The 17,214-nt window shown below is 35.2% G+C and overlaps 1 protein-coding gene across 18 annotated transcripts in view; it reads left to right on the top strand.

Annotated features, from left to right (window-relative positions):
• TTLL5 (tubulin tyrosine ligase like 5) overlaps positions 1 to 17,214 on the top strand; it is a 414,761-nt gene that overhangs the window by 85,623 nt on the left and 311,924 nt on the right. For all 18 annotated transcript variants that reach the window (XM_073242102.1, XM_073242099.1, XM_073242106.1 and 15 more), the window contains 2 exons: positions 8,391 to 8,453; positions 13,197 to 13,235. In XM_073242102.1, coding sequence (XP_073098203.1) covers positions 8,391 to 8,453; positions 13,197 to 13,235 — 102 coding nt within the window. The remainder of the gene's footprint in view (positions 1 to 8,390; positions 8,454 to 13,196; positions 13,236 to 17,214) is intronic.

Genomic DNA, 17,214 nt, shown 5'->3' with positions numbered 1-17,214 from the left:
TATGAATTTCAGAACAATTTTCTCTAGTTCGTTGAAGAATGCTGTTGGTATTTTGATAGGAATTGCATTGAGTCTATACATTGCTTTAGGCAGGACGACCATTTTGACAATATTAATTCTTTCTATCCATGAGCATGGGATGTGTTTCCATTTATTGGTATCTTCTTTAATTTCTCTCATGAGTGTCTTGTAGTTTTCAGAGTATAAGTCTTTCACTTCCTTGGTTAGGTTTATTCCTAGGTATTTTATTCTTTTTGATGCAATTGTGAATGGAATTGTTTTCCTGATTTCTCTCTCTGTTAATTCATTGTTAGTGTCTAGGAATGCCACAGATTTCTGTGTATTAATTTTGTATCCTGCAACTTTGCTGAATTCAGATATTGAATCTAGTAGTTTTGGAGTGGATTCTTTAGGGATTTTTATGTACAATACCATGCCATCTGCAGACACGGACAGTTTAACTTCTTCGTTCCCAATCTGGATACCTTTTATTTCTTTGTGTTGTCTGATTGCTGTGGCTAGGACCTCCAGAACTATGTGGAATAAAAATGATAGAGTGGACATCCTTGTCTTGTTCCCAATCTTAAAGGAAAAACTTTCAGCTTCTCGCTGTTAAGTATTATGTTGGCTATGGGTTTGTCATATATGGCCTTTATTATGTTGAGGTACTTGCCCTGTATACCCATTTTGTTGAGAGTTTTTATCATGAATGGATATTGAATTCTGTCAAATGCTTTTTCAGCATTTATGGAGATGATCATGTGATTTTTGTTGATGTGGTGGATGATGTTGATGGATTTTTGAATGCTGTACCATCCTTGCATCCCTGGAATAAATCCTACCTGATCATGATGGATGATCTTTTTGATGTATTTTTGAATTCTGTTTACTACTATTTTGTTGAGTATTTTTGCATCTATGTTCATCAGGGATATTGGACTGTAATTTTCTTTTTTTGTGGTGTCTTTGCCTGGCTCTGGTATTAGAGTGATCCTGGCCTTGTAGAATGAGCTTGGCAGTATTTCCTCCTCTTCTACTTTTTGGAAACCTTTAGCTGTTCAGCAAATGTTTGTTAAAATTCTGCAGGGAAACCATCTGGACCAGGAATTTTGTTCTTAGGTAGTTTTTTGATTACCAGTTCAATTTCTTTGCTGGTAATTGGTCGATTCAGATTTTCTGTTTCTTCCTGGTTCACCCTTGGAAGGTTGTATTTTTCTAGAAAGTTGTCCATTTCTTCTAGGTTATCCAGTTTGTTACCATATAATTTTTCATAGAATTCTCTCATAATTCTTCATATTTCTGTGTTGTCCATAGTGATTTTTCCTTTCTCATTTCTGATTCTGTTTATGTGTGTGGACTCTCTTTTTCCTGATAAGTCTGGCTAGGGGTTTATCTATTTTGTTTATTTTTCTCAAAGAACCATCTCCTCCTTTCATTGATTCTTTCTATTGTTTTATTCTTCTCAATTTTTTTATTTCTGCTCTAATCTTTGTTATGTCCCTCCTTGTACTGACTTTGGGCCTCATTTGTTGTTCTTTTTCTAGTTTTGTTAATTGTGAGTTTAGACTGTTCATTTGGGATTGTTTTTCTTTACTGAGGTAGGCCTGTATTGCAGTATACTTCCCTCTTAGCATGGACTTTGCTGTGTCCCACAGATTGTGTGGTGTTGAATTGTTATTGTTATTTGTCTCCACATATTGCTTGATCTCTGTTTTTATTTGGTCATTGATCCATTGTTTATTTAGGAGCATGTTATTAAGCCTCCATGTGTTTATGGGCTTTTTTGTTTTTTTGTAATTTATTTCTAATTTTATACCTTTGTGATCTGAGAAGCTAGTTGGTACAATTTCAATATTTTTGAATATACTGAGGCTGTTTTTGTGGCCTAATATATGATCTATTCTTGAAAATGTTCCATGTACACTTGAGAAGAATGCATATCCTGTGGCTTTTGGATGGAGTGTTCTGTAGATGTCCGTTAGGTCCATCTGTTCTAATACATTGTTCAGTGCCTCTGTCTCCTTACTTATTTTCTGTCTGGTTGATCTGTCCTTTGGAGTGAGTGGTATGTTGAAGTCTCCTAAAATCAATGCATTGCATTCTATTTCCCCCTTTAATTCTGTTAGTATTTGTTTCATATATGTAGGTGATCCTGTGTTGAGTCATAGGTATTTATAATGGTTATATCCTCCTGTTGGACTAACCTCTTTATCATTATGTAATGTCCTTCTTTGTCTCTTGTTACTTTCTTTTTTTTGAAGTCTATTTTGTCTGATACAAGTACTGCAACACCTGCTTTTTTTCTCCCTATTGTTTGCGTGAAATATCTTTTTCCATCCCTTCACTTTCAGTCTATGTATGTCTTTGGGTTTGAGGTGAGTCTCTTGTAGGCAGCATATAGATGGGTCTTGTTTTTTTATACATTCAGTGACTCTGTGTCTTTTGATTGGTGCATTCAGACTATTCACATTTAGGGTGATTATTGATAGGTATGTACTTACTGCCATTGCAGGCTTTAGATTCGTTGTTACCAAAGGTTCAATGGTAATTCCCTTTCTATCTAACAGTTCAACTTAACTCACTTAGTATGCTATGACAAAGACAACCTAAAGGTTCTTTTTTTTTTTGCCTCCTTTTTCTGCCTCTTCCATTCTTTATATATTAAGTGTCATATTCTGTAGTCTTTTTCTATCCCTTGATTGGCTTTGAGGGTAGTTGATTTGATTTTACATCTGCTTAGTAATTAATTGTTCTACTTTCTTTGCTGTGGTTTTATTTCCCCTGGTGGCAGCTGTTTAGCCTTAGGAATACTTCCATCTATAGCAGTCCTTCCAAAATGCATTGTAGTGGTGGTTTGTGAGAGGTAAATTCTCTCAGCTTTTGCTTATCTGAAAATTGTTTAATCCCTCCTTCAAATTTGAGTGATAATCTTGTTGGGTAGAGTATCCTTTGTTCAGGGCCCCTCTGCTTCATTGCATTAAATATGTCATGCCACTCCCTTCTGGCCTGTAAGGTTTCTGTTGAGAAGTCTATTGATAGCCTGATGAGTTTTCCTTTGTATGCGATCTTTTTTCTCTCTCTAGCTGCTTTTAAAAGTCTGTCCTTATCATTGATCTTTGCCATTTTAATTATTATATGTCTTGGTGTTGTCCTCCTTGGTCCCTCGTGTTGGGAGATCTGTGTACCTTCATGGCCTGAGAGACTATCTCCTTCCTCAGATTTGGGAATTTTTCAGCAATTACCTCCTCAAATACATTTTCTATCCCTTTTTCTCTCTTCTTCTTCTAGTACCCTTTAATATGGATTTTGCTCCCTTTAGATTGTTCACACAGTTCTCTCAATATTCTTTCATTTTTAGAGATCATTTTTTCTCTCTGTGCCTGAGCTTCTTTGTATTCCTTTTCTCTAATTTCTGTTCCATTTACTATCTCTTCTACTACATGTAATCTGCTTTTAAATCCCTCCCTTGTATGTTTCATTTCAGATATGGAATTTCTTAATGATTGAATCTACATCCTCATTTCATCCCTGAATTCTTTAACATTTTTCTGTACCTCCATGAGCATGTTTGTGATTTTTATTTTGAATTCTCTTTCAGAAAGATTGGTGAGTTCAGTTTCATTTGGCCCTTTTTCTGGTGTTTGTGATATTTTTGTTTTAACCAAGTTCCTTTGACATTTCATGTGTGTATGTGGCTCCCCCTAGTGCCCAGAATCTCTAGTCTCTTGAGCTGCTTAACCCCTGGAGTGATGTTCAGGGTGGCAGGAGAGTGGATCTGGTGCCTAGCCAGAGGTAAGAGCCGTTTCTTGATTCCCGGCTGCAGTGACCGTCTCCACTGGAACCAGTGGGCTGAGCACACAGGTGAAGCCTCTGTCCTTTGTGTCTACAGCTGCCTTAGGCAGGGCCTCCCTCTTGCTGGCCTGACTCTAGGGCAGGATTCGTTGTATTAACTATATATTCATATTATATGTGGTTTTGGGAGGACCTCTCTGTCTTACCTCTCATGCCGCTGTCTTGAATCCTAATCCTCAGGCTGCATGGCCTATCTTTTTCCATTCTTTCAGTCTATCTGTATTTAAAGTGGATTTCTATAAAAGAAGGAAACCCTGCCATTTGTGGTAACATGGGTGAACCTGTAGGGATAATGCTAAGAGGAATAAGCTAGACAAACAAAGACAAATATTGTATGATCTCATTCTTATGTGGGATACAAACTTTCAGTTATGAGTAAGTTCTAGGAATCTAATGTACAGCACAGTGATATGGTTGGGTTTAAAATATACTATGTCATTATTTGTTTTCTATGTGTCCAATGTGTTCTTTGCTCCCCTTTTTATTTTCTCCTGCTTTCTTTGATTAATTAACTTTTCCTGCATGTTTTTTTTTTCTTTAGTGTGGTTGCTCTAGAGTGACAGTATGCATCTTTTACTTAATCACTGTATACCTTAAAACAATATTATACTCTTTTTTGTATAATTTAGGAATTTTTCAACCAGCCTGCTTCCATTTTCCCCTCCTGTCTTTTATGCTGTTATTGTCATACATTTTACTTCTCTATAAGTTATAAATCCCAGAGCATGTTGTTATTTTTTCTTTGAGCAGTTTAGGGGAATTTAATTGTGAGAAAAAGTCTCATACTTATACATGTACTGCCATTTCCAGTGCTCTTCCTTCCTTTGTGTTGATCCAGGCTTCAATCTGGTATCATCTTCTTCTATCTGAAGAACTTATTTTAGGATTTGTCATGGTGTAGTGAATTCTCTCAGCTGTTGTTTGTGCGAAAAAGTCTTTCTTTCACTTTCATATTTGAAGGATTTTTTTTTAATTGGTTGTAGAATTCTAGGTTGACAGCTTTTTTCCCCAGCACTTTCAAAATACTGTTCCATTACTTGCATTTTTCTGATGAGAAGAATACAGTAATTCTTATCTGTGTTCTTCAGTGCATAATGCCTTTTTTTCTCAACCTGCTCTTAAGACTATTTCTTTATGACTGCCTTGGTGAAATTTTCTTCATGTTTTTCTTCTTGGGATTTGTTGAGCATCTTGGCTTGTGGTCTTACAGTTTTTATCAAATTTGGAAAACTTTTTACTGTTATTTCTTCAGTTTTTTTTCCCTTTCCTTTCTCCTTTGGCACTCTGGCTACATGCTTAGTTGGTTGATGTTATATTCTAAGTCTGGCTTTGTTCAGTTTTTGGAGTCTTTCTTTCTTCATTTTTGGATGGTTATCTGTTTCTCTTGTTTCTTAATTCATTCATCTTTTTATCTGCAGTGTCAAATCTTCTGTTAATTCCATCCAATGAAAATGTTTATTTCAGATATTTTTATTTTTCATCTTTAGAATTCTCATCTGTTTCTCCTTATATCATTTTCTTTATTTATTACTTTCATAATTTCCTTTAGCTCCTTCTGCATACATTATAATATTCCTAGTAGCTGTTTTAAATAAAATCTTTCTTGCTCTTTTTTCACTGTCATTTCTGAGTCTGTTTCTATTGAATGATTTTCCTCTGTTTATGGGTTACCTTTTTCCTGTTTCTTCACATGTATTGTCATTTATTTTTTTAACTGGATGCTAGACATTATAAGGTTGTATTGTTCAATTTTGGATTTTATTACCTTCTTTAAACCTTGTTGTAGGTGTTTTTGGTTGCTCAGTTACTTATAGATCAGCTAGATCTTTCTCAGGCTAATTTAAAAGCATCTTTGTGGTTTGTTTAAAACAGCTGTTTCTTTAGGTCTAGGATAGTTCCACTACTGAAGACTGTTTTTGGTGTGTCTGTTAAATGACCCCCACATTCAATGAGATTTCTCTAGTCTTGCTGGTGGGAACTCAATCAGTTCTCAGCTGTGTGAATTCTAGAAAACATTCAGCTTACACTTTCTCCTCAGTGTTATTTACAACAGTAGTAGCTCTTTGCGCAGCCTTGTGGACTGTCACTCTGTGCCTGAGTAGATAGGTGTTCCTCCATTCTCCTGTTGATGGTATTTGACTTCTTTCTGATCTTGTGCTGTTTAAGCTATGAAAGTCTTGTATCTGTCTCCTGTATTCATATCTAGGAGTAGAATTATTGGACTATAAGACATGTGAATATTCAACCTTAAAACAATGCTTAAAAGAAAAGATAGTTTTCCAAAGTGACTGTGTAAATTACATCCCTGACAGCAATGTGTAAGAGATCCTATTGATCTATGTCTTCTCCAATATGTGTTACTGTCATGCTTTCTAATTTTTGTTAATCTAGTAAGTGCAAAGTGGTATCTTTTGGTCTTGATTTGCATATCTCTGATTATTAGTAAGGTTGGGAATTTCTGTACTTGTTCATAGGTAACACATTTTTCTTCCTCTGGTTTTTGCTCTAGTAAGGGTATTAGTAGTTCTAACTGTAGAGCCAGAACTTAGAAGAATAAAAAAAGAGCTAGGTTTTTGTTTGTTTGTTTTAAACACCCAACTGTTTATAGAGAAATCTTCCTTTTATCTTGCATAATAATCTATGTCTATTTAGTTGGACCTTATAAAGACCTATGAATTCAACAGAAGTTATTGCTTGGGTTTAACTTCAAAATTAGATAAAAGTATGTTTGATATGTGTTTGAGGAATTTGAATATTTGTAATTCCTAGAAAGCATATATTTTAATTAGTGAAAGTGAAACCTTCCACCCTTGAACACTTCAAGAGTCAGACCTTAATCTGAGTGCCTTTTTTCTACCGAACCAATTACAGATAATGTTGTGGTTTCTTGGCAAGTCCGTTAATGATACCTTCCTCCACTGGTTTGGTTCTGAACCAGTTGAGAAATAAAACAAAGATCAATGGAGGCCAAAATACCACCTTCCTTACTATAGTCTTGGTTGTGAGACTTAATTATATCTCTCTGCAAGCAAATATACTTTCTGCTGAATTCAGAATTGGATAGCTTTACATACCCATTCATAGGCAAGGTGAGACTGAGTTATATGTAGGGAGCACCTGACCCCTGTAGGAGCAGCAGAGGATATGTACTTTCCAAGAGGAGATTATCTCCTGGGAGAAAGAAGGTAACTCCTTGAAGCATGTTCTGTTTATTCTTCCTGAATTACCAGTCCACTAAGTCACTTCACCTCTCCTCCAGCCTCTGGGAAAGGAGGCAGAGAGAGGCCAAGAATATTAAACTACTTGAGCTGCCTTCATGTACACTGAGGAAGATGTGTTTATCTACTGACAAATATGCCTTTTTAGTAGTGTATACTTACTGAGTATCAACTAAGTGTCTAGCTCTATGCTTGATGCGTTGGAGTCTAAAACAAATGTTAGATGGGAGTTAACAATATAATTAATGGAGCAAGTATTTATACATCTAATAAAAACAGCTCATATTTGTATAGTTCTTTGTAATTGTAATGTACTTTATACACATTGTTATCATTCCTATTTTAATAATAAGGAAAGTAAGGATCAGTAAAATAATGTGCCTTGACTATTAGCACACAGTGGGACTTGATTCAGGTATTTTGACTCCAGATTCTGCTTTTTTCCCTGCTGCATCATGCTGCTTTCTGAGGAGAAAAATTTTACTCTGTGAAACTGTGTATGCAGGCTCCTGAGGTGTACAGTAAAGGCCAGGCTAGTTCAGATAAGGGCAACTCTGTAGACTTAGAGCAGTCGTATCAGGAAAGGCTACACGCAGCAGGGTGGACTTGGGTTGCTTCTTGATGGATAGATTATGGACAAGTAGAGAGAGGGTGTGAGGAGAAGGTATCCAGACAGAGGCAAAAGGATCCGTGGGAGGTATGTATGAGAGGATTAAAAGGAGGCTGGTCTGGAGGCACTGCAGAATTCATGTTGGAAAACCAACATGGTGGAGAAACTGCAAACGAATTGGTCGTGCAGATTATCCAACTTTTGAAAGCTTGAAAGAGATAGTGTTTGCTTCCTGCAGTAGGCTTCCAGGAGCCATTGAAAGCTCTCAGGAAATAACATGATTCAAACAATCATCTGACTCTGTCTCCATGCCATTTATGCATCTCCTATTCCCAGCTTCATTTGAGCTCTCTTTCCTAGCTATATATAAATTTTGGTGGTGGTTTTGTTTTTACCTCCGAGGGTTTTCTTCTGAATTTAGTATATCACCTGTTACTAATCCAAGAAACCCTGCCTTTTCTTTCTTTTTATTTTCTCAGTTAAGTCCTCTGTAATACTCTTTTCATCTTACTGTATTTGCTACTACTGTAGTATTTTATATTTTTAACTTGAACAACTGTTCCTCTTTTGCCACTTTAGAGAAAGTGTCCTTTTTTTAGAAACAGTACATAAGTAACCTGTCTCTTTTGTCCTTGATTCATGGTTTTATTTTTATATTTTCCCCATCAACTAATCTTAAGAAATAACCAGATTCTTTTTTTGTCTTTCAGGTCCTATCTTGAACACAAGACCTCCATGAACTATATGTTGGCAACACGTCTCTTCCAGGACAGGTGGGGATTTGCTAATCCTATAAATTCAGTAGGACTCTAGATCACATGACTAGGAGAAAGTACATGCAAAAGAAGGAAGAGGCTTTATAAAAGTCTTAAGTAAAATCTCTGCTAGAAAGGGCCTTGCAGAAAACAGAATATAATACCTCATTTTTCCAGATTTAATAAATTTTCAGCATTTTGTAATATATCCAGAGGCCATAAATTAAACCATAACTATCTTTAAGCAATTTTAACGAATGTCCAAAACTTTATTCTTCTTAAAGGAAGGCCCTTTTTTACTTTAGACCCAATTTTAACAGACATGATCATCTGTTTTTCTAGACTACAGAGATTAGAATGATCAGATTAGAAGAGGTGAAGGGGAGGTAATTCACAAAATAAATACACTTAAAGTTATAAGAAATGACAACTGATAACCTCAATATAAGGAAAAATAGCAGGAAATGATGGAAAACAGACATTGGAATTCAGCTAGCACAGCTATCAGGGACGGCTTAGTGCCACATACTTTTCTTGCCCCTGAGACATAATTGCATTATAGTGCAGTTCAGTAATTGACTCTCAAAATAAGGTTACTTAGAGAAATCTATATCATTTTCAAGGTATGTGTACTTTTCTGCAGGATTCTTAAAATGGAGATGCAGATTTCAACCATTTCTTGGAATATCATGACCTATTATCAGGAAATAATATGGGACTTTTAGTTTCTCTCTGAATATTTGTAGTTATTACCATTGACTAAATAATACATGGCATAGCTTCTGATGAAAGATCTTCAGATTTACTTTGAAGACGTAGAAGCTCATCTATATATAACCTGTTTTTTTCTCTCCTTTCCCTACCCCCTAAAAAGTTTTGCAAGGCTCCTTTATCTTTAGAGTTCAGGTATTTTAACAAGATGGGTTCTGGTATATTGTTTTCATTATTTTGGTTTTGCAGTGGGTGAGTTGATTTGATCTGAAGATTTAAGCCTTCCAGTTGTGGCAAATACTCCCCTCATCCTCTCCTTCCTCTCCTTGTAAAAGTTCTGTCAGGTGAATTTTGGATCTTTTGCTATATCCTTCATATTTCTTTACTTTTTTTCAAACTTTTGATCTTGTCTCTTAGCTTTAAATTCTAGGAGATTTCTTGAACTTTGTCTTCTAAAACTTTAAAGTGACCTTTAGCCTTATCTATTTTATTTAGGACCAGCACAGGAGGGGGTTGTTCAGTTTACTTTTTTTTTATTTTGGCAAGTATGATTTTAGTATCTAAGAACTGTTTTTGATTTCTGACTGATTTTCATAGTTTATTGATATAATATTAAAATGATTCTGGCACCAATTCCAATGTGGGACAAGAGGGTTTCCCCACACTTCAGTACCCTGCTAGTGTCTGAGAATTCAACTCAGTTCTGACACTGTCTACTGGGAGAGTAGCATCAGATTCCACAGTTAAGGGTTCACTCCTACAAGACTGCCCTCCCTGCCTCCGTGGACTCCAGTTCAGACACCAGTCATGAGTCCACACTACTGCCTGTACTTCTGACCAACTGGCTATAAATCAGAGGTTCCTGTGACACATTGTTGGGTTGGATTAATTTGCTAGAGCAGCTCACAGAACTCAGAGAAACATTTTACATATACTAGCGCGTCAGTTTATTATTAAAGGCTGTAACTCAGGACCAGCCAGATGGAAGAGATGCATAAGGCAGGGTATGTGGGAAAGGGATGCACAGCTTCCATGCCTTCTCCAGGTGTACCATTCTCCCCAAATTGCCACGTGCTCACGAGACCAGAACTCTCCAAACCCATCCGTGTGGGTTTTTATGGAGTCTTTATTATACAGGCTTGATTGAATAAATCATTGACCATCGGTGATTTAGTTCCATCTGCAGCCCCTCTCCCCTCTGTGGAGGTTAGGGGGATGGGAAAGTTCTAGTCCTCCAGTCATATGGTTGGTTCTTTTGGTGATCAGCCCCCATCCTTAGGTGATCCAAGGGTGTTGCAAAAGACGCTTTTACTACTCTCATCACCTAAGAAATTCCAAGGGTTTTAGGAGCTCTATGCCAGAAGTGAAAATGAAGATGAAATGTTTTTCTTAAAAAGCACAATATCATGAATGTTGTTTCACATCTCTCTAAATTAGTTTGCTTAAAGTACCTTTCTGAGTTTTGCCATATTTAATTCTCTTTGATTAGTTCTGTTTGTTCATCTCATTGTTCCTAGTTTATGTTATTATATTTCCTTAGATATTTGGTGAAGTCTTTGATTGTCCCATCATGGTTTATAAGCAGTGGACTGTTTGCTTAAGATAGGTAGTTTGCACGAATTTCCTCCCAGGTTATATTAGTCTCTTTCTGAACTGACTTGGACTTTATGCTTGAGCTAGATCTTTCCATACTTGGGCTTCCCCTGAGGGAAAAGAAAGACAGAGTAGGCAATCTGGGAACCTCCACCAAAATTAGGAATCATTCTCTTTGGGGGAGCATAACAATAAAAATAATTGAGATGTAATAATATATGTGCTTCTTTATTAACACATTGAATAGCAAGACCTAACTGTAGATCTAATAACTCTCATAATTTCAAAGTATGATAAGTATTGGTAGTATTTTGAGATTCTTGTAACAATCCCAAAGTAATATGAGAAAAGAAGTGTTTTCTTTTGGTAGCAAAATCACGCTAATACTATTATATGTATAGGAAGGAAATGCTAAATTTAAGTTAGAGGATTAATTTTTTTTCATCCAAGTTGGTGCAAGTTAATTCTTTCTTCAGGCCCCAATAACAGTTCCTCCTTATACTTTGTTTTAAAAACTCTGATTAAAAAACATGAATTCCCCTGTTTAGCAAAGAAAGGCCCTAGTGCCTACCCTTGTCTACCTTTTTAGCCTAATCTCTACTTTTCCATACCAACCCATGTTAGACCATATCTATGTGCTCCTTCATCCCTCTTTATCCTTACATACTGTCCCTTGGAATGGCCTTCAGTCCATCCCTAAATTCTTGTTCTAGCTATGTCCTTCATCCTCTTACCCCAACTAGGGGGAGGTTCTCCCAGCCTTCTTATCTCCCTCAGTCTGATGTAGATGCCTATTTTGTATTATAATTGCCTATTTGTTTACTAGACTATGTTACAAGTTGGCTTTTAGGAGTAGGTACTTTATGTTCATCTTTGTCATTATCAAGAACCTAGGACATGATAGACACACAAAAACATGCACTGAAAATATGAAATTGTGTTTGTTAGAAGTCCTAACATCTTCTGTCTGAATTGACATTTTCTCTCTTGCAAAGATCATTGTAGTAGTGTCAGAATTACTGTCAAGCTAATCTCCAGTCATTTCTTTTAGGTTAATTTTGCCAATCTTTCCTCTTCACTCATTTCCCCATCTACCCACTCTGCCCTGGGAAATAGTATCTTACCTACTAACTGATAGTATGACAGTAGTTTTAACCCTGGTGCATACTAGTGGCACCCGGGGATCTTATAAACCACATTTAAGCCATGGCCCCATCCCCAGACTAAAGTATTGGTACATCCTAAAAGCTGCCTAAGTGATTGTAATGTGAAGCCATGCTCAGAAATCACTGTAGCAAACCATTATCTGTTGAGAAACTTAAAATCATCTTGAGACTTTCTGATGATAAGATACCAGTATTAGGATACTAGCATGAATAGAAGGCATGGGAAGGGAAAGACAAAACGTATTAGTGAAGACAGACTTTTCACTTGATTTTCTATAGTTAGAAAATATTGATATTGAATGCATTTATCTCTTTCTTAAAAAGCTATACCAAAAGTTAAATGATGTGTGGTTCTATTTATATAACATTTTTGAAATGATAAAATTTTAAAATGGAGACTAAGTTAAAGGGTCCTGGGGGTAGGTAAGAGGTGTGTGATTATAAAAGGCAAGACAGGGATCCTTTTGGTGATGGAATTGCTTAGTATCTTGTCTGTCGTGGTGGGTAAATGAACCTACACAGTGATAAAATTGTTCCAAACTAAATATACACATTACAAATGAGTACAAGTAAAACTGGGGAAATGAAAACAAACAAAAAGAAGTTTTTCTTTACAAAAAACACAAGTCAATTTAAATAAGAATGGCTTTCACTCCCTATGATTAGAGCCTGACTCTAGGTTAGAGGCAAAGTGGAAAGCATCTCTTTCTTTCAAGGGATTTTTTTAAATTGTAGAAAATCCATTTCTAATTCCTTTTGAACTGTATGAGAATTGAAATCAGTTTCTTCTCCTAATCAATTTATAAGTGAAAGTATAAGGAGCATTGGAGCCTGAGGCCTAAGCCCTGGGTTCACGTTTAAACCCGTTAACGGCATGTCACCAAATGATCTTATCCTCCTTTTTATAAATGGGTCTAGTAAGAACCTACTTCATGTGGTAGTTGTGAATAATAAGTGTGGTATGATTTTCAACTAAATACACAAATGTAGATAATTGTTACGATTGTAACTAGATACACAAATGTTAGGCAATTGTTATGATTTTTCTCTAGAATTCATTTGTTCTTTCCCTTTTGTTTTTTATTGATTTTCCCTCAAGCTAGGTTCTCTACTCTTTTCTGAGAATGTTCTCAATTCATCTCTTTGCTTCTCCTCTTTTTGCTTTTCTTCTCTTCTGGCATAATTCCAGGTTGAGTCTCTGTAGTATGAATCTCAGGAGAGCATCGTGTGTGAACTCAAGAGAGAGTATCTGAACAGGCCTCTAATAGTGTCATCTTTTCTGCTTCCGTAGGGGAAATCCAAGAAGAAGCTTGTTGACAGGAAGAACACGGTAACTGATCTTTGAAAACTGAGAAATTCTTTCCATATATATGTTATTGCGTGTGACCATAGGGCTAAGCATGATACTTTATATAAGCACTTTCAGTTTGGCTTAGCTTGAATAGTAACATAAAAATGTTTTCTATTGAAACACTACTCTGTGGCAACATTTTACAAGCTAAGTTTGGGATTTACTTTTTTGTAACTACAAGTGTTATTTGAACTGATAATAGTATTCTTGTTTGACTGTGTGAGAGAGACCAAAGTATTAATGAGATTTTCAAGACTACTGTGATGTTCTGTTCAAATAAGAGGTTATGTTTTAGCCTTGATATACCCACAGCACACAGCTCTGCACCTTACGGGACTGAGCAGAACTGCTTCCAGTTTGCCACAGAATTAAAAGCATGCAAAATACCTACGGCTCTTCAGTTTCGCAGAGGAGAGAAAGGTCTAAGATCAAGGACTTAGATGACCTTGCCCCACTGAAGAGTGCAGCCGCAACTCTGAAAGCTAAACATACATATGGGTTTGAGACATTACATACATCCCCATTGTGCTGCACTTCTTTAAAAAAACAAAATGACTTTAATAAGAAACAAACCTCCTATATCTAGCTTTTTGTTTTACATTTAAGAATTAAGTAGGATAAACCTAGGCCAGACCTGGTTTGGACCAAACCCTTTGAAGCATAGATCTGATTTTTCTTGATTTTGTTTTTGTTATATTATTTGATTTTTCTTTTAAAAAGAGAACATATGATTGTCATATAATTAATGGAAAACTGGGAGAAATCAAGTTTGTAACCTGTTTCCAAATGAAAATCATAGCTGGTTTATAAGTTTCCTCCAGTTTTTAGATAAGGAATATGCTTCCTAGAGTATATCGCTACCAATTTGGCAATTAGAAAAAACAAGTACCAAAATAAAAAATCTTAAACAACAAGAATATTTAAAGGTCAGTGAGCTCTGTCTTTTTTTCATTTTTGGCACTCATATTGCCATCAGTAGGAGTTTCCTGGTGTTATAGAGGTGTAAGCAAATGTAGGCTGGTGTAAGACAGCCTGTATGCTGGAGCATGAAACATGTCTTAGTACATCTAAAAGGATCAAAATCCTAAAGAGTATATTCTTTAATCACAGTGGAATCAGAAAGCAGTAACAATGGAGACTCTCTAAATATTTGCGAATTAACACATTTCGAAATAATCCATGGGTCAAGGAAGAAATCATGAGGGAAATTAGTAAATATTTAAAACTGATAATTAAAAGATAATTAAAATATGTGGGATACAGCAGAAGTAGTGTTTGGGGAGAAATTATAGCTTTAGATGCTTATATTTAGGAAACAAAGGACCAAATCACTGATCAGTGTTCTATTTTATGAAACTAGAAAAAGAAGAGTAACCTAAAATAAATAAAAGAAAAGAAATAATAAAGGGTCAAAATCAATTTAATAAGAGATAAAAATAAAGAAATTAATAAAATCCAAAATTGTTCATCATTAAGATAGTGGAATTGATAGACTTATGTAGACTTATCTAGAAAATAAGAATACCAAGTACCAATATTAGATAGGAAAGGCGATTTCACTATAGATCCTACAGACATAAAAGAACATATTAAGGGAGTATTTTAAAAGCCTTTTTCCACTACTTTGACAACTTAGATGAAGTGACTGAGTTCTTTGGGAGGGAACACTTAGCAAGACTGACTCAAGTTGAAATAGAAATTTTGAACAGCCTTGTATCTATTCAGAATATTGAATTTATAGTAAAAAAACCTTCCTACAAAGAAAACTCCAGTTCCAGTAGTTTCACTGATGAATTCTATCAAGCATTTGAGGAAGAATAACACCAATCTTCCACAGACTCTTTCAAAAAATACAGGAAGAGACACTTTCTAATTCATTTTATGGTGCCAGCATTAATAAAGACATTTTTTTAAGATGAAAATTACATGCTAATATCTTCATGAACATAGACACAAAATCTCTTCAAAGAACATTATCAAACTGAATCTACCAGTATATAAAAAGGATAATACATATGACTAGGTGAGATTTTTCCCAACAATGCAAGGTTGGTTTAACATTTGAAAATTGGTCGATGTAATTTACTATATTAAATGAGGAAATTCAAACGATCATTTTATTAGATCCAAAGTGGGAGGGAAAACATCTGATAAAATTCAACACGTTTATAAGAAAAATTGTTAGCAAATCAGGAATAGAAGGGAACTTCTTTAATCTGATAAAGGCCTTCTTTGTAAAACCTATCATAACATTATACTTAAGGGAGAAATATTGAAGGCTTTCTCCCTGTGATTAGTAATAGGGCAAGACATCTGCTCTCACCACTTGTATTCACTTTGTACCAGAGGTCCTAAGCAGTACAATAAAGCAAGGGGAAGAAAAAGAAAAAAAATAAAGATTGGAAAGGAAATTAAATGTCTTTATTCTTGGATGGCATGACCAGGTTAGTAGAGAATCCTAAGGTATGTACAGAATAACTCCAAGAACATAGAAGGGCACTTAGGAAGGTCTTGGAATACAAGGTCAATATCCTAAAAGTCTGTTGTATTTTAATATACTAGTAGTAAATAATTTGAAAATGAACTTTAAAATTCATTTACTGTATGTTTTCTGTAGGGATAAATTTTACAAAATATGTTCAATATACAGTAAAAGCTATTAAATATTACTGAGAGATTTAAAAATATCTAAATAAGTAGAGAGAGATGCAGTATTCATGGATTAGAAGACTTAATTCATTCTCCCCAAATTGATCTAAGGATTCAGTACAATCCCAATTATTTTCATAGATTTTTTAAAATAAAAGTTGACTAATTAAAACAGATTTTTTGTGGAAATACAAAGAAGTAGAATATCCAGAGTAATCTTGAAAAAGACATAGAATACCTGACTTAAAGAAATACTATAATGTTACAGTAATCAAGACTATGGCAAATTGATCAGTAGAACAGAATGAAGAGCCCAGAAATAGATCCATATTATACAGCCATTTGAGTTTAAACCAAAGGCCCAAAGTAATCTAATGGAGAAGAGAAATTGTTTTTAACAAATGGGGCTGAAAGTAGATACCGTATTTTAAAAAATGAACCTGATTCCCTATCTCCCACAAAAATTAGAAATGATTCATAGACATAAAAATAAAAGTTATTACTATAAAACTTGTCTTTGGGCTTGGCAAAAGTTGTTAGACATGACACAGAAAGCAAAAAGGAAAAATATTATAAGTTTGATTTCCTCAAAATTAAAAACTTTTGTTTATCATGAGATACTGTTAAGCAAATGACTAGGCAAGCCATACACTGAGTCGGGATATTCATCAAATGTATCTGTTAAAGGACTGTTATCTAGGAAATGCAAGAACTCCCACAATTGAATAATTAGAAGACAACCCAGTTACAATTGGGTAAAATATTTGAATAGACATTTCAAAAAGAAGATATGTGAATAGCTATACACTCATGACATTATGCTTAACAACCTTATTTATCAGAGAATTAAAATCATGAGATACCATTAAACATCCATCAGAATGGCTACAATTCTATCAAATAATCACATTGTACACTTTAAACATCTTGCAAATTTAATTGTTAGTTATACCCAATAAGCCTGGGAAAAAACAAAAACAAAAATGACTGACAACCTCAAAAACGAAAATGACTGACAGAATACTGTATTCTTACAATAAAGTAAGCTAAGAGAAAAGAAAATGGAGCTGATAGAACTCTGATAAATTGTCACTGGCAGCATAAACTGGTGCAAGCACTTTAGAAAGAGTCTGGCAGTTTGTTAGAAAGCCTAGAAAATTCAACTGCAAAATTTTTACCCAGAAGAAATGACAAATATAACCACAAAACAACTTGTACAAAAATATTTGTAGCTTCTTCACTTATAATATTCAAGACTGGAAACAACCTAGGGGACCAACGACAGGAGAGTAGGTGAACTGTGGATTAT

The sequence above is a fragment of the Manis javanica genome, chromosome 8, assembly GCF_040802235.1.
Source record: "Manis javanica isolate MJ-LG chromosome 8, MJ_LKY, whole genome shotgun sequence".
NCBI lineage: Eukaryota > Metazoa > Chordata > Mammalia > Pholidota > Manidae > Manis > Manis javanica.
Note: the sequence above shows the minus strand (reverse complement) of the source record. Positions and strands in the feature narration are given on the sequence as shown.